Here is a 24335-nt window from a genome sequence, read left to right as displayed (position 1 = left end):
TTTAGGGAGTTAGGTAGAAAGTTAAAAGACAGGACCTCACGGGTTGTAATCTTGGGATTACTCCCTGTGCCACGTGCCAGTGAGGCTAGAAATAGGAAGATAGTGCAGCTGAACATGTGGCTGAACAGCTGGTGCAGAAGGGAGGGTTTCAGATATCTGGACCATTGGGATCTCTTCAGGGACAGATGGGACCTGTACAAGAAGGACGGGTTGCATCTAAACTGGAGGGGCACAAATATCCTGGCTGCGAGGTTTGCTAGCGTCACTCGGGAGGGTTTAAACTCGTGTGGCAGGGGGTTGGGAACCAGAGCAGTAGGACAGCAAGTGAAATAAATGAGGGGGATCTAGTAAATAAGGCCAGTAAGACTAAGAGGAAGAGCAGGCAGGGAGATGTTGCGGAGCACAGTGGGACTGGTGGTCTGAAGTGCATTTGTTTCAATGCGAGAAGTATAACAGGTAAGGCAGATGAACTTAGAGCTTGGATTAGTACTTGGAACTATGATATTGTTGCTATTACAGAGACTTGATTGAGGGAAGGACAGGATTGGCAGCTAAATGTTCCAGGATTTAGAAGCTTCAGGCGGGATAGAGAGGGATGTAAAAGGGGTGGGGGAGTTGCATTACTTGTTAATGGGAATGTCGCAGCTGTAATTTATTAAGGCTGGAAGGCTAGGAACAGACGAATCCCTTGAGGAATATAAAAACAGTAGGAAAGAACTTAAGCAAGGAATCAGGAGGGCTAAAAGGGGTCATGAAAAGTCATTGGCAAACAGGATTAAGGAAAATCCCAAGGCTTTTTATACGTATATAAAGAGCAAGAGGGTAACTAGGGAAAGGGTTGGCCCACTCAAGGACTCAAGGACAGGGAAGGGAATCGATGTGTGGAGCCAGAGGAAATGGGCGAGGTACTAAATGAGTACTTTGCATCAGTATTCACCAAAGAGAAGGACTTGGTGGATGATGAGCCTAGGGAAGGGAGTGTAGATAGTCTCAGTCATCTCATTATCAAAAAGGAGGTGGTGTTGGGTGTCTTGCAAAGCATTAAAGTAGATAAGTCCCCAGGGCCTGATGGGATCTACCCCAGAATACTGAGGGAGGCAAGGGAAGAATTTGCTACAGGTGAGGTCCCAGAGGACTGGAGAATAGCCAATGTTGTTCCTTTGTTTAAGAAGGGTAGCAAGGATAATCCAGGAAATTATAGGCCGGTGAGCCTTACATCAGTGGTAGGGAAATTATTAGAGAGGATTCTTCGGGACAGGATTTACTCCCATTTGGAAACAAACAAACTTATTAGCGAGAGGCAGCATGGTTTTGTGAAGGGGTGTTCGTGTCTCACTAATTTGATTGAGTTTTTTGAGGAAGTGACAAAGATGATTGATGAAGGAAGGGCAGTGGATGTTATCTATATGGACTTCAGTAAAGCCTTTGACAAGGTCCCTCATGGCAGACTGGTACAAAAGGTGAAGTCACACTGGATCAGAGGTGAACTGGCAAGATGGATACAGAACTGGCTCAGACACAGAAGACAGAGGGTAGCAGTGGAAGGGTGCTTTTCTGAATGGAGGGATGTGACTAGTGGTGTTCCGCAGGGATCAGTGCTGGGACCTTTGCTCTTTGTAGTATATATAAATGATTTGGAGGAAAATGTAGCTGGTCTGATTAGTAAGTTTGCGGACGACACAAAGGTTGGTGGAGTTGCAGATAGTGATGAGGATTGTCAAAGGATACAGCAGGATATAGATCGGTTGGAGACTTGGGCGGAGAAATGGCAGATGGAGTTTAATCCGGACAAATGTGAGGTAATGCATTTTGGAAGGTCTAATGCAGGTGGGAAGTATACAGTAAATGGCAGAACCCTTAGGAGTATTGACAGGCAGAGAGATCTGGGCGTACAGGTCCACAGGTCACTGAAAGTGGCAACGCAAGTGGATAAGGTAGTCAAGAAGGCATACGACATGCTTTCCTTCATCGGTCGGGGCATAGAGTATATAAATTGGCAAGTCATGTTGCAGCTGTACAGAACTTTAGTTAGGCCACACTTAGAATATTGCATGCAATTCTGGTCGCCACACTACCAGAAGGACATGGAGGCTTTGGAGAGGGTACAGAAGAGGTTTACCAGGATGTTGCCTGGTCTGGAGAGCATTAGCTATGAGGAGAGGTTGGATAAACTCGGATTGTTTTCACTGGAACGACAGAGGTGGAGGGGCGACATGATAGAGGTTTACAAAGTTATGAGTGGCATGGACAGAGTGGATAGTCAGAAGCTTTTTCCCAGGGTGGAAGAGTCAGTTACTAGGGGGCATAGGTTTAAGGTGCGAGGGGCAAAGTTTAGAGGGGATGTGCAAGGCAAGTTCTTTACACAGAGGGTGGTGAGTGCCTGGAACTTGCTGCCGGGGGAGATGGTGGAAGCAGGTACCATAGAGTCGTTTAAGAGGCATCTTGACAAATACATGAATAGGATGTGAATAGAGGGATACGGTCCCCGGAGGCGCAGAAGGTTTTAGTTTAGGCAGGCATCAAGATCGGCGTAGGCTTGGAGGGCCGAATGTCCTGTTCCTGTGCTGTACTGTTGTTTGTTCTTTATTGTTGGAGGTGAGGGTGGAGGAGGCAGAGGGAAGGGGTTTAAGAGGACAGTTTATAGTAAAGAAGAGAAGCCAGTGGTTATCTTTGTATTTCAGGATAATCCTGGAATAGTGAGCAGTTTTGATATTGGAAAGCAGGACCCAATAGTGCTTTCAGTGGTCCAGCCAGTTTAATGACAAAACCAGTTGTCGTCCATATACATTCAAGTCTCTGTCCTTTGGACTCTATGAACTCTTAACACTCTATTTACTTTCGCTGCAGCCTCATGATATTGCTCATGGGCCTTCAATATTTTATGAACTATTACCCTTAGGTTCTTCTCCTGCCCCACAACCTTAAATGGGTAATACTACATGCCTGAAATTATACCTGCATAATTGCATCACACAGCGTTCATCCACATTGAAGAACATCTGCTGCACGTTGGCCTGTCACCTTAGTGTATCTCAATCAGTGTGCAATCTATGTATTTAATCTAAAGTCCAACTCCCACACACATCTTTGTGACATCAGCAAAATTAGGGATCAAACTACTGATATCTTCATCCATGTCATTGGTAAAGATAGTAAAGAACAACAATCTTAATACTGATACCTGCAGAACTCTACTAGTAACTTCATCCCACACAGAACTGCTACTATTAATAACAGAGCTCTGCTGATGCAAATGCAATAATTTCACTATGTAGCTTAAAAACTGACATCTACCCTCACAGGATAGAACCATATTTAACAGCCCTTTATGCAGCAGTTTATCAAAGGCTGTTATGAAATCAAAGTGCACAATGTCAACCAGGGTATTAGCATTGCCTCATCAAAAATTTGATCAAGTTACTGAGAACTCCATTTTCAAAAACTGTTGGTATTCTTTAATAACCTTTGCTCTTTCCAAGTAATCATACAGCACATCTCTAATAACTCCTTCCAGCAAGCTTACCTGTAACTGAAGTTTGTTGCAAATGCTGTTGAATTCTTTACAAAAAAAAGCTTAACCCTTTTTTTTGCTTGTCGGATGTAATTTTACCCACTAGGCTGTAACAACATGGCTTTCATGTAGCTAATTCGAACCTTGGGGTAAAGATTTGTTGTGGCCTTTATCGGGTGCATAACTGATGAGATTCTAATTTAACTCGTGAGCTCATAAAAGTGAGTCAGTCTTTTCTAGAGGGTGTGTAACCCCATCGAGAAGCCCATCTCACAATGCTTCAAAGTTACCATCACTCAGGTGTCAAAATGCCGAAGTTGTCTGTTGAATCAGTAGAGAATTTTTGAAATTTTGTAAGGTATCTTTTAAATCTTGGCGAGGGTGGACATCGCCCTCCCCCCTCTGTACCCCATGCTTTCCTAACAAAAATTAGCTGGACAGGCTGAGTGCACAGAACTGCTTTGCAGATGACTTCCACTGCAAAGGGCATCAGTCATATAATTCCAGTCTGCATCTGCACATCACATTCCAAAGAACATATTCAGCCTTACTTGGAACTACCACACTTAATTTTTAAAAAATATATCCATATGCCATCATTAATGGGCTTATCGCTGTACAACTGTGCCATGGAGATAAGGAAGGAATCCTTGGGTTGTGCTGAATCAGTTGGAATAGTGGTGAGTAATGTTACCTCTAAGCCATGCAGCTGCACATCAACCCAGAATTTCCTGCTTAGTCGGAACACAAGTTGGCTTCTTTAAGTTACTCAAGCAAAATACTGCAAATGCTGGAAATCTGAAATCAAAACAGAAAATGCTGGAAATATTCAGCAGGTCTGGCAGCACTTGTGGAGAGAGAAACAGAGTTAATGTTTCACGTCGGTGACCCTTCATCAGGTCCTTTGAGTTACCACACGTGCATGACTGCGCAAAAAAAAAAGTAGAAAGGACCCCCGCACAGGAGTGACTAGCCTGCGCACTACAAAAAAAAGAGGGAACGTTGGTGGTGAGGATGCCTTAGGATCCTTGGATTAAAGAAAAGAACAAACCAGAGTTCCTGTTCTTGATCACTACCTACTGGAGGTGTGCAAAGGAAACCCGCGCGAGCCCGAATTCTGGACCCGAAAGTCCGACCCCACCCGACCCGAACCTGACATGTCGTTGGGACCCGTCGGGGTCGGGTCGGGTGGCAGGCCTTTACATCAGTACATGGGTAAAGGCCTGCTACCCAACCTGACCCCGACGGGATCCGACGGCATGTGACAGGTTCGGGTCGGGCATCCGGGTTCAGCATTCGGACTTGGGTCAGGTTTCCTTTGCACACCTCTACTACCTACTGACCTTTGCTGGAAGTGAGAGCATGGATGTTGGGTGAGGACAGAGTTATACTCAGTTGCGTTAATTCTCATGACTGAGTAGTTAATCACTGGTCACTGTCCAAGCGCAGATGGGAAGAATGACTTAAAAACAAGAAATGCTGGAATCACTCAGCAGGTCTGGCAGCATCTGTGGAAAGAGAAGTGACATGTCGTTGGGACCCGTCGGGGGGCAAACAATATGTTAATGGTGTGTTAATGGTGTGTTGAAAGACAAAGCATTAGTACAGATTAGGTGTATTTACACCTAATCTGTACTAATGCTTTGTCTTTCAACACACCATTAACATATTGTTTGCCTTTGCTCCGTGACCTTTTGGTCAGCTATGTGGCCTGGTCCAATCTACACCTTCTCCTTTGTTATCTCTTGCCCCACCCCCACCTCACTTGCTTATAATCTGTGACTTTTCTTATATTTGTCAGTTCCGAAGAAGGGTCACTGACCCGAAACGTTAACTCTGCTTCTCTTTCCACAGATGCTGCCAGACCTGCTGAGTGATTCCAGCATTTCTTCTTTTTATTTCAGATTTCCAGCATCCGCAGTATTTTGCTTTTATTATGGGAAGAATGACTGTTTGTTTGAGTGAGGTAGCCTAGCCTACTATCACTTGTGGAACTAGACTATGGTATATGTCACTGATGTCCAGAAAAGATAGTATGAAGAGAAAATCAGAGAAGGGAAAAATCATTTCATAATGTATAAATAGTTTTGAAAGATTGAAAAAATATTATTTGAACTGTAACTGGTACCTAAGCTTACAGAAAGATAAGTGCTGCAAGTTGTTTGGTTATTTTGTAGGCTGGGCAAGGAACTTGCTGGTGATCAACCAAAGATTATTTTTCAATATAAGTCATTGAGGAAACAGAGCACACAGTCAGCACCTCATCACTAAGCACTCTCATACCTGACTTAAAAACAAGATAACTTCCCACCCCCACATGCTATCAAGTCAATGTATATTATAAATATCAATATATGGGCTGTAATCTAAGCTTGGGGTTCAAACTATACCAGTCAACTGCTCAGATTTAATTTTCATGGATTCTGGTGCGACCTCAATCCATCAACCAGATTATGGTATTGCAATCATTTTATTCTCTATTTGTTTATTCTCTACCTGAAGCTGCCATGATTCTCAAATGCCCCTTTAATCCAACTATACATGATTTGCACAACAATTGAAATGTTACCTTCGTATAATACCTCTTCAAATTCTGTGTTTTTTTTCAATTGCAGATGAGGTTCTGTCTGAAAATTTTCTGGACTACAAAAACCGTGGAGTTAATGGTTCACACCGAGGACAGATCATTTGGAAAATTGAGCCAAGTTCCTATTTTGTAGAGCGTAAGTACAAATGACTAGCTATGGTGACCACTTTAAAGGGGTATAATCTTTATTTTTTCACTTGTTTACAGAGCACTCAGTACATTGGCACCATTTGTGTAAAGAAAATGTCGTTAGATTGCTTGTGCCTGATAGGCCACAACAAAAATGAAGAGTACATGCTCTTCTGCTGTACTGCTTTAAAAAAAAAGCAATTGGATAGTTCGGCTTTATCAAGCAGAAGAAAAATTGTTGCATAACATATTCGTTACATCAGTTGCCCTTGGCTGTCCATATTTCATAATGATATACGCTTGACTGGAGAGATGTAGAGTGTGTGCAGTTCATTTGGCGAGAGCAGGGATGCAGTATTTTGATTCTGCAGGACATGATGATACTTCATAGCCAGAAATGCAATGAGCAGAACTGAAAATGATTGCGGCAGTCTTCTGTGATTTAACAGTGGCTCTAGCAATGGGCATATGATTTAATGGTGAACCCTGGTTTTCCTCACATGCTGCAGCCTGTTCCTTTAAGTATTCTGCTAACTCAGTGCTCCTTCCGATGCTCTCGGCCTCCATCATCTGTTTGGCGGAGAGGGTCAGGTTTTCAGCGCACACATCAGAATTGAATGAAGTGAGGTGCAGAGTGTTTTTCTGGAGCAATAAATGCTGTGTCAGATTTGCTAAATTACCAGCAACATCTGTCAGGTTGCAAATCAACGAACAGAGGGAAGTTGTGAAAGCAGTTTTGTGGTTCTCTGCAACATTTTGGGCTAATTTTGTCATTTTTTGCACGCCCATCTTTTTTGATCTAGATACTGTTGCTGAATATGCTCCTGCATACACTGAGGAATTAAAAAAAATACTTGACTACAGGAATATATTTCCATTGCTCATGTTATTTCTGGGTCTGTTGAAAACTAATTGACAAAGATTAACTGCGATGATTAGTCAACAATTCCATTATCATTGGATCGTGCATCAGGCAGGATAGAAGAAGGCAAACTAGATGGACCTCAGTCTTTTTTGATCAAGCAATTCCTATGTTTCTATTGCTGATTGGCCTTATTTAAATGACACATCACATCAGAGCATAAATACAGAAAGGAAATATTTGGAAGTTGAATATTGTAGCACTCCAGATTTTCCTAATGGTTCCACCTAATTTTCAGACAACATCGTCGTACTGACAGTATTGGCGGATGTGGAAAATCGCTTGAAGTCCCACTCTTGTGCACCCAGATTGCATGTTGATGTATTTTCTCATCGGCAATGGTAGCAGCACTCACCTCAAGCAGATGGGGGCATCAGTTGCACACATTTCTGTGGAATGGAGGCATCAGTTGCACACATTTCACAGGTAACACCAAGTGTAGAAAGCCGCACATAGTACCCATGTTGTCATCTGCGTTTTTCTTATCACCCCCATGGTCTTTACAAAGAGAAAGGTTTGCATTAATGTTCAGGTGGTATTTGACCAGCAAAAACATCACTGTGCCCATCAGTAGTTGTTGGCCAGGAAGCAGGCATGATGCATTAATTGTGCAATCTTCCACAGTAACTGCATTACTAAAAATAGAACATTGGTTTGAAGACTTTTGGGAGAGAACTATGCTCTGTATTCATAGCGTCTGAGTCCACTGCAAAACCTCTTAATAGTAGAGGAGCACCTTGGCCTTGACATGGTACCGTCTGTTTTTATTTATTATCATGTTACCATCTGTTTGACACCTTTCACCTTCAACAAGAGTGTATCATGCAGCTAGAGCACAGTGACCGAAAGTGTGATTAAGCTCATTGGCTTTGTACAATGCTTGAAACAGTACCTTGCGGAGCATGTGGGGCTGCAAACCCTTGTGCCATGCTTGATAGACCCGACAAGAAACGTATGCAGAAATGAAGAGTTTTTTTATTCATTCGGGGGATGTGGACGTCGCTGGCTATGGCAGCATATATTGCCCATCCCTAATTGCCCATGAGAAGGTGGTGGTGAGCTGCCTTCTTCAACCACTGCAGTCCTACAAAGGTCACCTTAAAAAAAAACGGGGGTTAGATACAGAGTAAAGCTTCCTCTACACTAAAAAAAAACGGGGGTTAGATACAGAGTAAAGCTTCCTCTACACTAAAAAAAAAACGGGGGTTAGATACAGAGTAAAGCTCCCTCTACACTGTCCCCATCAAACACTCCCAGAGCAAGTACAGCACGGGGTTAGATACAGAGTAAAGCAGAAAAAAAGAAAAAAAAAGAAAAAAAAACCCACTGCAGTCCTTGGGGTGTAGGTACACCAGCAGTATTGTTAGGAAGGGAGTTCCAGGATTTTGACCCAGTGACAGTGAAGGAACGGCGATATAGTTCCAAATCAGGTTTGGTGTATAGTTTGGAGGGCAACTTGCAGGTGGTGGTGTTCCCCCCCCCTGCATCTGCTGCCCTTGTCCTTCTAGGTGGTAGAGGTCACAGGTTTGAAGGTGCTGTCGAAGGAACCTTTATGAGTTGCTGCAGTGCATCTAGTAGATGGTACACACTGCTGCCACTGTGTGTCGGTGGTGAAGGGAATGAATGTTGAAGGTGGTGGATGGGGTGCCAATCAAGCGGGCTGCTTTGTCCTGGATGGTGTCGAGCTTCTTGAGTGTTGTTGGAGCTGCACCTGTCCAGGCAAGTGGAGAGTATTCTATCACACTCCTCACTTGTGCCTTGTAAATGGTGGACAGGCTTTGGGCAGTGAGGAAGTACTTACTGCAGAATTCCCAACCTCTGACCTGCTCAGGTAGCTACAGTATTTATGTGGCTGGGCCAGTTCAGTTTCTGGTCAATGGTGACCCCAGGATGTTGATAGTGGGGGATTCAGCAATGGCAATGCCATTGAACATCAAGGTGAAATGGTTAGAATCTCTCTTTTTTGAGATGTTCATTGCCTGACCCTTGTGTGGCATGAATGTTTCTTGCCATTCATCAGTCCAAGCCTGGATGTTGTCCACGTCTTGCTGCTTCAGTATCTGAGGAGTCACAAATGGTGCTGAACATTGTGCAATCATCAGCGTACATCTCCATTTCTGGCCTAATGATAGAGGGAAGGTCATTAATGAAGCAGCTGAAGAAAGTTGGGCCTAGGACACTGCCCTGGGACTGAGATGATTGAGCTCCAACAACCATAAACATCTTTCTTTGTGCTAGGTATGACTCCAATTAATGGAGAGTTTTTCACCTGATTCCCATTGACTCCAGTTTTGCTAGGGCTCCTTGATGCCATACTCGGTCAAATGCTGCCTTGATGTCAAGGGTAGTCACTCTCACCTCACCTCTGGAGTTCAGTTCTTTTGTCCATGATTGGACTAAGGCTGTAGTGAGGGCAGGAGCTGAGTGGCCCTGGCGGAACCCAAACTCAGCGTCACTGAGCAGGTTATTGCTAAGCAAGTGCTGCTTGATAGCACTTTCACTTTACTTTGCTGATGATTGGGAGTAGACTGATAGGGTGGTAATTGGCCGGGTTGGATTTGTCCTGCTTTTTGTGCACAGGACATACCTGGGCAATTTTCTGCGTTGCCGGGTAGATGCCAGTGTTGTAGCTGTAGTGGAACAGCTTGGTTAGGGGCGTGGCAAGTTCTGGAGCACAGGTCCGGAATGTTGTCAGGGCCCATAGCCTTTGCAATATCCAGTGCCTTCAGCTTTTTCTTGATATCACATGGTGTTTTATGAGTATATGAATATGTGTACATTGACCTTTGACCTAATCCTGATACCAACCCAATTTTTAATTTACAGCCAGATGCAAAGGAACTGGGTAACTCCAGCGATCGATCAGTAACCTTCCTTCATTCAGTTGGCACCTGTACTTTTACTGGAGGGTGGACCTCAGTCCCAAATTGGGATACCCTCTCTTGTATTTGCTGCAGTGGACATCCAACTCTTCAGTATCAAAAAAGGCTGTGTTACCCATATGTCTCCATTGTGTCATTATGAACAATTAATCCACTTTTGTGTCACCACAATTTCCCATTTTATGGCAAGTTGCAGCCCTATAAGATGAAAGATCTTCGATCTGAAACATTAACTCTGTTTCTCTCTCCACTGGTGCTGTCAGATATGCTGGGTATTTCCATCATTTTCTGTTTTTATTTCAGATTTTGAACATCCACAGTATTTTGCTTTTGTACTTAAATTTCAAAACTTGGTACATACTGCCAACTATGAGATGGATCCCATGGGTGTGTGCACCCTGAATTTTGCTGGAATTGTCAAATGTCTGCACATCGAGGTGGCAAATATGCTTTTGAAAAGTACTTGTGTTGTTAGAAAATTTGTGCAGGAAATACTGCCTGTTGGTAAATTTCACACAATTAGAAAATTTAATCCATATTATTGCCACTAAAGCACAATCACGGCTTCCTTCACATCCATGTTTTTTTCCCCCATGGAGTCTGAATCTATATAGTTATTATCCCCTCCCCCTCCCCCGCCTTGCCTGAGAATGTCTATGACTTACAGATACTGTGACATACTTCACAAGTATCTCAGCCAAAAACTGATGACTGGTGGTATCTGTATACAGGGTGATCTAATGGGAGATGACATAAACCATATCTTTTGGAAAACAGGCCCTCAAGGGATACTGTTTTTTTTTAAGACAGATGAGCTGATATTCCACAACACAGTTTTAAGCCAACAGTCTTACCATCAGGACCTCCTTTTAACAATTTAACATGTATAAGCAATTGATAGTTATGAAGGAGGCTGACTGATGGCGCATCCTTCCTGCACCCAAAACTGTAGACCACAAATTCCAATCTTTCTTTGCAGGCAGGCACCAAAGACACAAATGTCTGCCATTAGAAATTAGATGCCTTCCCCCTGACTTTGCATACTATGGTTCTATCAGTGCCAGAGGTCACGAGCCAGCAGATCCTGGCACTTACACGAGGATCAACGAATTTTCGATGCTATTTTACTTGGTCCATCTGTTTGTTATGTTACAAATTTAAAACCAAGTAAAGCTGGTAAAGCTAAGTAAAACTGGGTAATACTTTTGCACAGGAGTATGTTTATATGTTGTGTCTCTCACATAAAAGAAAGTCTCTTAGGAATTTACAAGGTGAGGAGAGAAACTTCAAACAAGAAATTTAAGGGTGTGGGAGGAACAATCAAAGATGCACATGCCTCTTTAGGAGGCTTTCGAAGGCAGTGAGGAAGGTAACAAGGCAGTGTGATTTTCGTAGAGAATTTCGCAGTAACAGTGTAATCATTGTCTGATAGTGCCTCTCTGTAGAAATTGGTGTTTGATACAGAGGCACTATTACAGTGCAGATGAGAGCCACTGTCCTCAAAGTACTAGTTTACAAAGCTAAAAACAATGATGATCTCTTGAATACCAATCATTTTTTCTGGGAAAATAAAATAGCCTAGCTAGTGGGTAAAAGGTGCTAGCTTTGATGTTTTAGAGTCACTATGACTTGACTTCAGATGTCTGATAGTCTTATTCAACAAAATGATTGTTGAGCTTAATGTTCTTATGCACTTCTGAAGTTTACATCAGGGATTGAGAATTGTTTTTCTTTGGATGAAGGGAAGCAATAATTTGGGGTGGCACAGTGGCGCAGTGGTTAGCACCGCAGTCTCACAGCTCCAGCGACCCGGGTTCAGTTCTGGGTCCTGCCTGTGCGGAGTTTGCAAGTTCTCCCTGTGACCGCGTGGGTTTCCGCCGGATGCTCCGGTTTCCTCCCACAGCCAAAGACTTGCAGGTAAATAGGTAAATTGGCCATTGTAAATTGCCCCTAGTGTAGGTAGGTGGTAGAAGAATGGTGGGGATGTGGTAGAGAATGTGGGATTAGTGTAGGATTAGTATAAATGGGTGGTTGATGGTCGGCACAGACTCGGTGGGCCGAAGGGCCTGTTTCAGTGCTGTATCTCTAAACTAAATTTAACTGGACATATTAAGTTAATGACTTCATCAAAGTACTAATCTGTAAAATATACCATGATACTTCCTTAATTCTTTAATCTGCAAGTATAAAATTTATATATAAAATCTATCTTGACCTCCTACTCCACTGGGCTGGATTTTGTTCCCAGCCTGACATCGGGTTCCGTGGTGGGTCCGGAAAATCGGAGCGGCAGCGGCTGCCATGGAACCCAATGCCAGGATTGCCAGGCCCGAGCTTCCCAGCAGCAGAGAAGCTCTGGTACGGGACCTGAGTTAGCATATTTAAATTACATCTTTGCATGAATTAAAATATAATCCGCAGTGATCTTACCTTCAGTTCCCGATCTGCAGCACTACATGTGGCACTCACGCGCCTTCACTTTCCCATTCAGGGAAAGCTGGCACCACCGAGGTGGGGGAAGGGGTGAACTCTGCACTCTGATGGGTGGGGTGGGGGGGAGGAGTGACCTCTGCACTCTGATGGGTCGGGGGAGGAAGGGGTGAACTCTGCACTCCGACAGGTGGGGGGGAGGGGTGAACTCTACAATCTGACGGGTGGGGGGGAGGAGTGACCTCTGCACTCTGACGGGTGGGGGGGAGGGGTGAACTCTACACTGACGGGTGGGGGGGAAGGGGTGAACGCTGCACTCTGACGGGTGGGGGGGAAGGAGTGAACTCTGCACTCTGACGGGTGGGGGGGGGGAAGGGGTGAACTCTGCATTCTGACGGGTGGGGGGAAGGGGTGAACTCTGCACTCTGACGGGTGGGGGGGAAGGGGTGAACTCTGCATTCTGACGGGTGGGGGGAAGGGGTGAACTCTGCACTCTGACGGGTGGGGGGAAGGGGTGAAATCTGCACTCTGACGGGTGGGGGGAAGGGGTGAACTCTGCACTCTGGGTATAAGGGGGGAAAGGGGTGGACTCGGCACTCTGACGGGTAGGGGGGAAGGGGTGAACTCTGCACTCTGGGTATAAGGGGAGAAGGGGTGAACTCGGCACTCTGACGGGTAGGGGGGAAGGGGTGAACTCTGCACTCTGGGTATAAGGGGGGGGGGAAGGGGTGAACTCGGACTCTATTGGGTATGAGGGGGTGGGGCAGAGGGTGAACTCTGCACTCTGGGTGTAAGGGGGGAAGGGGTGAACTCGGACTCTATTGGGTATGGGGGGGTGGGGCAGAGGGTGAACTCTGCACTCTGGGTATAAGGAGGGGAAGGGATGAACTCGGCACTCTGGGTATAAGGGGGGAAGGGGTGAACTCGGCACTCTGACGGGTAGGGGGGAAGGGGTGAACTCTGCACTCTGGGTATAAGGAGGGGAAGGGATGAACTCGGCACTCTGGGTATAATTGGGGGGAAGGGGTGAACTCTGCACTCTGGGTATAAGGGGGGGAAGGGGTGAACTTGGACTCTATTGGGTATGGGGGGTTGGGGCAGAGGGTGAACTCTGCACTCTGGGTGTAAGGAGGGAAGGGGTGAACTCGGACTCTATTCGGTATGAGGGGGTGGGGCAAAGGATGAACTCTGCTTCATGGTGTACTGTTTGCAGGGCTGACAGCCTTTTAAAAATGGCAGCAGCACCTGTTCCTTCAAAAGGTGATGCCATGAACGGCGTTGCCGAGGCCACCCCCACCACATGATTGGAGCGGGCGCGGGCTTTGGCTGCCATCAATATGTAAAGTGGCCGCCCACCGGGTAATCGTGGCAGCACGGGTCCAGTGGGGGATGGCCACCATGATTCGCGCCAGCGCGTTTTAGTGATAATATCTATTAAAACAAAAATATTTCCAAATAGAGAAAAAGAAACCTTTACAATTAATCTTTTTCCTCCGACTTGTCTGCTCGGGTGCTGACTCTGGTACAACATATGCCAGTTGTGTTTCAGTAGCTCAACCAAACAGCTCTTTTCTTTGCATATTCGTGCTATTCAACTGTAGAGGTATTGCAGCCACATCTGATCCATCTGATTTCCATAGGCACGCACTTTTACCTTAAGTGTCACTCTTCTGCAATCAGGAACAGGAAACCTGACTGATTTTTACCCTCTCTGCACTTGAAGGCAAAAGGCAATTAGTAGCAACTGAACTGGCACCTTGGCTATCAACCAACTCAGCACAGGCCAGGGATCCAACAAAAGACCTTTCCTGGTCTGGATGATTCAGGAGTACACAGGACAGTGTACTTACCCACTGGATGTTATAACATTGGCTGAATGGTCTCATTGGCTGTCTAGAAGAGCTACCATTTAGTCTCATTCTACTGTTCTTTCCCCATGCCATTGTAATTTTTTTTTGCAAATATTTAGCTACTTCCATTTTAAGATCTCTTATGGATTCTGCTTCCATCGCATTACCATATCCTACTAATGACCTGCATCTAAAATGTTCTCCTAACTTCTCCCTTTTGCTGATTATTTTAAATTTATGCCCTTTAGTTGCTGACTCACCAAGCAATGGAAATAGAATTTCCACATTTATATTATCAAAATCCCCGAAGAATTTTGAACACCTCTAACAAATCTCCCCTTAACCTTCTCTGCTCCAGTAAAAATAACTCCTATTTGTTTAGCCTCTTCTCCTGAATAACACTCTTAATATCCTCACAGTAAACCTCCCCTGGAATGGCCTTCCTTTCCCCAATTAAAGTGGGTTGGGCTTCAAACTGGTTTTATCAGTCAGATGGTGGGCTTGTTCTGCCCTTCTCCTGCCCAATGGAAATGGTCACATGAAAATCCATCCAATTGTATTGATCATATTTATATGTTTGTATAATGTGCACTATCATGTGAAAGGGATTCTTCTCTTTCTGATCCAATATATTGACACTCATCTCGTTGTTCTGTTGGTACAGCTCTTTGCTTCTGCAGGCAGTATACCTCTACTCAGGTTACTTGAAAATTCAGTAATTGTGTAATAGTCACTGATGTATCTCCCTGAAATTCTTCTCTAATTACATGAAGCCTGAAATGCACTTTTAGTAATTCACGTAAATATTGATGTGAAGGTCTTCTTTCCATTCATTAGTTTCATTTAATGATACATAACAGTTAAATAATTTCCTAACTAAACTGCAGGCTAGGAGAGAGGGGACTTGAATCTTGTGCTAATGATGGTTGTCTTTGCTAGGAAGTGGAACACTTCAAAGGTTTACTACCCACTGTCAGTATTAAGCAGAATGCCCCATTTATATCGTGTTTTCTTTAATATATCCGAGTTACCTTACTGCTGAATCTACTCCGTTTATGCTTCAGAGCATATCTGGCCATGAAACAACTGCAGCTGCACAGGCGTTTCACTATAACAGTGACTAGACTTTAAAAGTACTTCATTGGCTGTGAAGCACTTTGAGATGTCCTGCATTTGTGGAAAAGCACTGTGTAAATGCAAGTTCTTCTTCTATTTGAGCATTCAAATAAAAAGTTGTATTTATGACTTTCTGGGCTACATTTTTTTTTGTGGGTCTGGCTCCAGTCATCGGGAGGAAATGTAGGTCGGGAACCGACACATGCCGGCGCTGATACCCAGAGGGTGATTTTCGAGGAAGCAGTCAATTAAGTGGCCACCTCTGGGAGATTCATCCAATTAAGGATGGAGGGTGGACTCCTAAGGCTGAAGGGTAAATAGAAGGCCAACAAGCATTGAGACATTTGGAACCCACCATCAGAGGTGGGAGCTACTGATGTAGGCAGGAGAACGAGAGGGTGCCTCAAGAATGGGGGAGGGGGTGGCGTAGTGGTATTGTCACTGGACTAGGAACCCAGAGACCCAGGGTATTGCTCTGGGGACATGGGTTCAAATCTTACCACAGTAGAAGGTGGAATTTGAATTCAATTAATAAATCTGGAATTAAAAAGCTAGTCTAATGAAGGCCATGAAACCATTGTCGATTGTTGTAAAAACCCATCTGGTTCACTAACGTCCTTTAGGGAAGGAAATCTGCTGTCCTTACCTGGTCTGGCCTACATGTGACTCCAAACCCACAGCAATGTGGTTGACTCTTACATGCCCTCTGAAATGGCCTAGCAAGCCACTCAGTTGTATCTAACCGCTACAAAGTCAAAAAAAAGGAATGAAACTGGACGGACCACCCGGCATCGACCTAGGCACCGGAAACAACAAGGCAAACCCAGCCCTGTCGACCCTGCAAAGTCCTCCTTACCAACATCTAGGGGCTTATGTCAAAGTTGGGAGAGCTGTCCCACAGACTAGTCAAGCAACAGCCTGACATAGTTATATTCACGGAATCATACCTTACAGACAATGTCCCAGACACTGCCAGCACCATCCCTGGATATGTCCTGTCCCACTGGCAGGACAGACCCAGCAGAGGTGGCGGCACAGTGGTATACAGTAGGGAGAGAGTTGCCCTGGGAATACTCAACATCGACTCCGGACCCCATGAAGTCTCATGGCATCAGGTCAAACATGGACAAGGAAACCTCCTGCTGATTACCACCTACCGCCCTCCCTCAGCTGATGAGTCAGTATTCCTCCATGTTGAACACCACTTGGAGGAAGCACTGAGGGTGGCAAGGGCACAGAATGTACTCTGGGTGAGGGACTTCAATGTCCATCACCAAGAGTGGCTTGGTAGCACCACTACTGACCGAGCTGGCCGAATCCTAAAGGACATAACAGCTAGACTGGGTATGCGGCAGGTGGTGAGGGAACCAACAAGAGGGGAAAACATACTTGACCTCATTCTCGCCAATCTGCCTGTCGCAGATGCACCTGTCCATGACAGTATTGGTAGGAGTGACCACCGCACAGTCATTGTGGAGACGAAGTCCCACCTTCACATTGAGGATACCCTCCTTCGTGTTGTGTGGCACTGCCACCGTGCTAAATGGGATGGGATTTCGAACAGATCTAGCAATGCAAAACTGGGCATCCATGAGGCGCTGTGGGCCATGAGCAGCAGCAGAATTGTACTCAACCACAATCTGTAACCTCATGGCCCAGCATTTCCCCCTCTCTACCATTACCATCAAGCCAGGAGACCAACCCTGGTTCAATGAAGAGTGCAGGAGGGCATGCCAGGAGTAGCACCAGGCATACCTCAAAATGAGGTGTAAACCTGGTGAAGCTACAACACAGGACTATCTGCGTGCCAAACTGCGTAAGCAGCATGCGATAGACAGAGCTAAGCGATCCCAAAACCAACGGATCAGATCTAAGCTCTGCAGTCCTACCGCATTCAGCCGTGAATGGTGGTGGACAATTAAACAAATATCCCCATCCTCAATGATGGGGGAGCCCAGCACATCAGTGCGAAAGATAAGGCTGAAGTATTTGCAACACTCTTCAGCCAGAAGTGCCGAATTGATGATCCATCTTGGCCTCCTCCTGAAGTCCCCAGCATCACAGATGCCAGACTTCAGCCAATTCGATTCACTTCACGTGATATCAAGAAACGACTGAAGGCACTGGATACTGCAAAGGCTATGGGCCCTGACAATATTCCGGCAATAGTACTGAAGACCTGTGCTCCTGAACTTGCCGCGCCCCTAGCCAAGCTATTGCAGTACAGCTACAACACTGGCATCTACCCTGCAATGTGGAAAATTGCCTAGGTATGTCCTGTACACAAAAAGCAGGACAAATCCAACCTGGCCAATTACCGCCCCATCAGCCTACTCTCAATCATCAGTAAAGTGATGGAAGTTATCATTAACAATACCATCAAGCAGCTCTAGCTTAGCAATAACCTGCTCAGTGATGCTCAGTTTGGGTTCCGCCAGGGCCACTCAGCTGCTGACCTCATTACAGCCTTGGTTCAAACATGGACAGAAGAGCTGAACTCGAGGTGAGGTGAGAGTGACTGCCGTTGTCATCAAGGCAGCATTTGACCGAGTATGGCAACAAGGACCCCAAGCAAAACTGGCAACAATGGGAATCAGGGGGAAACCCTCTGCTGGCTGGAATCATACCTAGTGCAAAGGAAGATGGTTGTGATTGTTGGAGGTCAATCATCTGAGCTCCAGGACATCACTGCAGGAGTTCCTCGGGGTAGTAGTATCCGAGGCCCAACCATCTTCAACTGCTTCATCAATGACCTTCCTTCAATCATAAGGTCAGAAGTGGGGATGTTCGCTGAAGATTGCACAATGTTCAGCACCATTCGCAACTCCTCAGAAACTGAAACAGTCCGTGTAGAAATGCAGCAAGACCTGGACAATATCCAGGCTTGGGCTGATAAGTAGCAAGTAACATTCGCGCCACACGTGCCAGGCAATGACCATCTCCAACAAGAGAGAATCTAACCATCTCCCCTTGACATTCAATGGCATTATCATCGCTGAATCCCCCACTATTAACATCCTCAGGGCTACCATTGACCAGAAACTGAACTGGAATAGCCATATAAATACCATGGCTACAAGAGCAGGTCAGAGGCTAGGAATCCTGCGATGAGTAACTCACCCTCCTGACTCCCCAAAGCCTGTCCACCATCTACAAGGTAGAAGTCACTGTAGACGCTATTACTGTAGATGCTACATTGACTGATTGCTTAATCTAATTTCTCAACTAGAATTCCATCACTACATTCCCCATTTTATTAAAATAATTGGTTGATGTGCCCTTTAAAATAGTGGACCAATGATATTTAAATGCGATAAATGTTTGTATGATATTATGACAAACAACAGCCCGATGGCTCCATCCCAAGAAAGAGTTTCTATTTGATTGTTAGCCAGTATCTGGTTTAACATGTAAGAATGTAAAACAGTTTAAGTAATAGGCTACCAGAAAGATGGTGAGGCCTGAATTTACATGGGTCGGCAATCCCAGTGCTTACACTGGATGCGCTGGCTGACATTCTCTGCTGCTGACCTTGCTGGGCTTTCTAGGGTTAGGAGCGGAATTCTGCTTCAAATGGGGATGGTGGGTGGCTGGGCCACTATAATATCATAGAATGATGCAGCTTAGAAGGAGGCCATTCAACTCATTGTGCCTGTTTGGCTCTTTGGTAGAGCAATCCCACTCCCCTGCTCTTTCCTCAAAGCTCTGCAATTTTTTACCTTCAAGCATTTATACAATTCTCTTTTGAAGTCTTTTTTTGAAAGTTACTCTGAACTCTTCTGAGGAGCCTTGGGGCTTTGTGAAGGAGGCTGTGAAATTAAAGATGTGTAAATCTTTTCTTTGGGGCTCCAGGCCATGATCCCAGCCTGGGAATCCCCAGGCGATCCCTACTTCTGCTCCTTTGGCAGCCAGTTTGCCATATCTGATGTAACAACTGCTACTCTTCACCCAGGCTAGCACCAAGGAAACTTCCAGCCTGGGAGCCTCAGCCATGGTCCCTCTGATGTAGGGCCAAAGTTTGAGGTGGATGGTGCATCTAGGCCAAGCAACACCCTACAGAGGTTGAGTGCCAAGAATGCACAGGACGGGCAATTAATTTTCAGAGGCTGTCAGTACAGCATCCACAGCCTCCTTTCATATTCTATCATGTTGAATACCAGCCCTTTATGTCTTTTCTTATTTTATGACTTAATATTTTGAGACTGCTTTCCAGAATCTACAGGACCAATTCCTCGATGTTGTACTTGGTGAGCAACCTCTCATTAGCATGGAACTTAGAAGCTAGGCCTCACTACGTTCATGTTGAACTCCTGATTCCAGACAGGTGCTTGACTCATTATAACATTATTTTGCAGAGTGCAATTGATCGCTAGACAAATTGTCCATATCGTTTTGTATTGCAGCTGAACTTCTGCATAAATCGGGAACTGGAGGCCATTCAAAATGTTCAATCCTGAAGTCCAGTATTTAGGGCTAGATTGAGGGAAACTTGAATTTTGACCTGTTATTGACTTGACTAACTGAACTTTGTGCATTGGAACTAGTGCATTCTTTTTTGCTACTTGCTATTTTTCTGCATTTTTTTAATTTCCAAAATATACTTTATTCATAAAAAAATGTAAAAAAATACATTACAAAACAGTTTCAAAAAGCACAAAGTCAAATAATACAAGGAGTGCAAAAGAGATCAGTTTCCTTCACTACAGGAGTGAGTTGCCTCACAACCCTTCTATTTCATTTTACATGATATGTACATTTTACAGCAAAACAAATATTTTCTGGATACAGTTGAGGGGTTTTTCATTGGTCCAGCCCCTCAGTTCACCTTGGTGGGGGGTACCTTACACAGTGGTCTTTCCCCATTGAGCCTTTGCCGCTGCTGCCCCAAGCTTTAGTGCGTCGCTCAGCACGTAGTCCTGGACCTTGGAATGTGCCAGTCCGCAACATTCGGTCGTGGGCAACTCTTTGCGCTGCAAGACCAGCAAGTTTCGGGCAGACCAAAGGGCGTCTTTCACCGAATTGATAGTCCTTCAGCAGCAGTTGATGTTTGTCACGGTGTGCGTCCCTGGGAACAGTCCGTAGAGCACAGACTCCTGTGTTACAGAGCTGCTTGGGATGAACCTTGACAAAAACCACTGCAACTCTTTCCACACTATTTTTCTGCATTTCATCACTCCTTGAGTGTATACCAATAACAGCAGCATTCTTGCTGCCTCCAGTTGGCAACAGCAAAAGTAAGAATAGTGCACTGTTGCATCATACATGCCAACCTACAAAATTCAGAAAAATTGATGAACAGCTTAAAAAAAGCTGACAGAGCCCCAAAATAGATGGCAACTTAGAAAAAAGATGTACAACTGGAAAACAGTCTTGAATAAGACCTATGTAAAAGTACACTGTTTCAAGGACAGTGAATAAATTAAATTCATTTTTAGTTTATTGGATTCCAGGATTTTCATTTGTGTTTAGCCATAATTTTGGCAGGAGACGGGTGGATGCCCCTCCCACCCACCAACCGTCCTGGAAAAGGGAGAAGATGCAGTTGTTCCAGTCGTCATCATTTCCAGAAGTTTCCTTATTATCCTGTAAAGGGCTGAGCCTCCGTTCATCCCATACAAAGCAAACAGTGGACAAGGATGGTCCTAAAAATGGGGACTCTCTAAACCTGCACTTCCGACTCCTCATATTGAATGAGGACCCAGTCCATCAGCGGAGGAGATGTGTTGAGTTGTTGCAGATGTACATAAGGGTGTATGTGGGCCCCACCAGTGGAGTCCAGGCCAGGTAAGGGCTCAAGTTAGGTGAAAAAAATCAAGTTTTATGGCATGAATGCATTACACAAAAGAGACTATAAATTGTTGTTAACACTTTTTGCACAGCTTCCTGGGAGCTCTCAGTAATTCTATGTGTTCTGCTTTATGTATTTTTGCAAGGAGTTCGGAGGGGCTGCTTTAAATCATGGGAATGGAATTGAAGAAAAGCAAAGCTTTGCAATACTTGATGTTTTTACATTAGAAAAAGCTAAAAAAAAAAAGGCCTATGTAGCAGCCAGTGAAAGTTGGCAACTGGTTTGTCCTTACAATAGAATTTCAAACTATTCAGCGTAAGGCATGAAATTATACTCACCCAAGCTGTACCTAACAGCCAGTATCACAGCATATTGGGAAGACTGTTTGAGGTTACTTCAAAGTGTAGCCACACTCCCATCCCACACTCAATGACACAGGGCCTTTGTGATATGTGAGTGGCGATGTGAGTCATGTTTCAAAATAAGTTAGAAGATAATTGATACTTGGGAAAGGCAATAATATATTGACAGAGTTATGATGATGTAACAAATTATGAGAGTGTAGCAAGAAAATTTCCATGCTTATTTATTTAGAGATACAGCACTGAAACAGGCCCTTCGGCCCACCGAATCTGTGCCGACCAAGAACCACCCTGCAGTAATCCCATATTCCCTACCACCTACCTACACTAGGGGCAATTTACAATGGCCAATTTACCTATCACCTGCAAGTCTTTGGTGGTGGGAGGAAACCAGAGCACCTGGCGAAAACCCACGCGGTCACAGGGAGAACTTGCAAACTCCACACAGGCAGTACCCAGAATTGAACCCGGGTCCCTGGAGCTGTGAGACTACGGTGCTAACCACTGTGCCGCCCAAATTTAATTTCTCCTTGTAGAATTTTAAATTATTATTGGTTAAAATGATTTAAAATTCTCAGGAAATAATTTTATTTGTGACTTGGAAGCTAAAGGTTGTGCAGTAGTACAGAATATTAGAACTCTTTTATGATATAAGCATTGAGGCTTAGAGCATGAGTCACACATAACAACCGATATTAGCAGTAGTTTTCCATATTGTCAATATCTACAGTTTTTCCTTTTAACCAGCAAGCAGACTTGTGATTATCTGGAAATATGGTTGGATATATAGGCCTACCTATTCAGTTAGATAATAAAGCTAATAATAAAATCCAAATTAAACTGGTTTACTTGTGTGTTTAGATAAACCGAACCATCTGTTATTAATTGACAGTTCATAATTAGTTGACAGAAGGCAGGAACACTTAGCAAAATAAAGACAAATCTCCATGTAATTCTTTTTCTCCCCTCAGTTCATGAAGTCCTCCAACTGGCAACCTGGCTAAGACCAACAGAATTTGCCCACTGAGAAGAATAATTAAGTTTGAACATTAATTAAGTAATTAAGGCCATCTATATACTGGGCTCTGGCATTTTAATTAATTGGCAACTTTTATTTATGGTTGAGATTGCTGTTGAAATATCTTGGGAATTGAATTAGTTTTACATTTGTTTTGTTCAGAACATCACAATGAGAAGACATTTTGCTGAGTATACAAAGGGAAAACATTAGAAGCTAATATATCAGTTCCTACCATCCAGGAAGTGTTATGCTTAAATTGATGAATAAGTTTATGCTGATAAAGTAGGCAAGTCTGATTATACATCCAGGAACTAATAATGAATTTATTTGAGGAATTTACTTGTAGCATTGATAACGGAGAACCAGTGGATGTGATGTATTTGGATTTTCAGGAGGCTTTTGATAAGGTCCCACTCAGGAGGTTAGTAAACAAAATTAAAGAACATGGGACAAAAACAAGAAATGCTGGAATCACTCAGCAGGTCTGGCAGCATCTGTGGAAAGAGAAGCAGAGTTAACGTTTCGGGTCAGTGACCCTTCTTCGGTTCCGAAACGTTAACTCTGCTTCTCTTTCCACAGATGCTGCCAGACCTGCTGAGTGATTCCAGCATTTCTTGTTTTTGTTTCAGATTTCCAGCATCCGCAGTATTTTGCTTTTATTAAAGAACTTGGGATTGGGGGAAATATACTGCAATGGATTGAGAATTGGTTGACAGAAAACAGAGAGCAGGAATAAATGGGTCCTTCTCAGGATGGCAGGCTGTTACTAGTGGGCTACCACAAAGATCAGTGCTGGGGCCACAGCTGTTCACAATCTATATAAATGATTTGGATGTGGGAACCAAATGTAATATTTCCAAATTTGCTGATGATACATAGCTACGTGGGAATGTATGTTGTGAGGAGGATACAAGGAAGCTTCAAGGGGATTTGGACAGGCAGGCTAAGTGAATGGGCAAATACATGGCAGATGGAATATAATGTGAATAAGTGCAAAGTTATCCACTTTGGTAGAAAAAACAGAAAGACAGAGTATTTCTTAAATGGTGAGAGGTTGGAACTGTTGATGTCCAAAGGGACCTGGGTGTCCTTGTTCGTGAGTCACTAAAAGCTAGCATGCAGTGTAGCAAACAATTAGGAAGGCAAATGGTATGTTGGCCTTCATCGCAAGAGATTTTGATTACAGGAATAAAGAAGTCTTGCTGCAATTGTATAGAGCCTTGGTGAGGCCACACCTGGAGTATTGTGTACAGTTTTGGTCTCCTCATCTAAGGAAGGATATACTTGCCATAGAGGGCATGCAACGGAAGTTCACCTGACTAATCTCTTGGATGGTGGGATTGTCTTATGAGGAGAGATTGAGGAAACTGAGCCTATATTCTCTAGAGTTTTGAAGAATAAGAGGTGATCTCATTGAAACTTACAAACTTTTTACAGGGCGTGACAGGGTGGATGTAGACAGGATGTTTCCTCTGGCTGGTGAGTCTAGAACCAGGGACACAGTCTCAGAATAAGAGGAAAGCCATTTAAGACTGAGATGAAGAGGAATTTGTTCACTTAGAGGGTGGTGAATTTTTGGAATGCTCCACCTCAGAGGGCTGTGGAAGCTCAATCATTGAGATGTTCAAGACAGAAATCGATAAATATCTGGACACTAATGACATCAAGGGATATGGAGCTAGTGTGGGCAAGTGGCTTTGAGGTAAATAATCATCCATGATCTAATTGAATGGCGGA

At 44.2% G+C, this 24335-nt stretch overlaps 1 protein-coding gene across 2 annotated transcripts in view; it reads left to right on the top strand.

Annotated features, from left to right (window-relative positions):
- LOC137347289 (E3 ubiquitin-protein ligase HECW1-like) overlaps nt 1-24335 on the top strand; it is a 630030-nt gene that overhangs the window by 157235 nt on the left and 448460 nt on the right. For both annotated transcript variants that reach the window (XM_068011682.1, XM_068011674.1), the window contains exon 3: nt 6127-6234. In XM_068011682.1, coding sequence (XP_067867783.1) covers nt 6127-6234 — 108 coding nt within the window. The remainder of the gene's footprint in view (nt 1-6126; nt 6235-24335) is intronic.

This window comes from Heterodontus francisci, chromosome 2, assembly GCF_036365525.1.
Source record: "Heterodontus francisci isolate sHetFra1 chromosome 2, sHetFra1.hap1, whole genome shotgun sequence".
Taxonomy (NCBI): domain Eukaryota; kingdom Metazoa; phylum Chordata; class Chondrichthyes; order Heterodontiformes; family Heterodontidae; genus Heterodontus; species Heterodontus francisci.
Note: the sequence above shows the minus strand (reverse complement) of the source record. Positions and strands in the feature narration are given on the sequence as shown.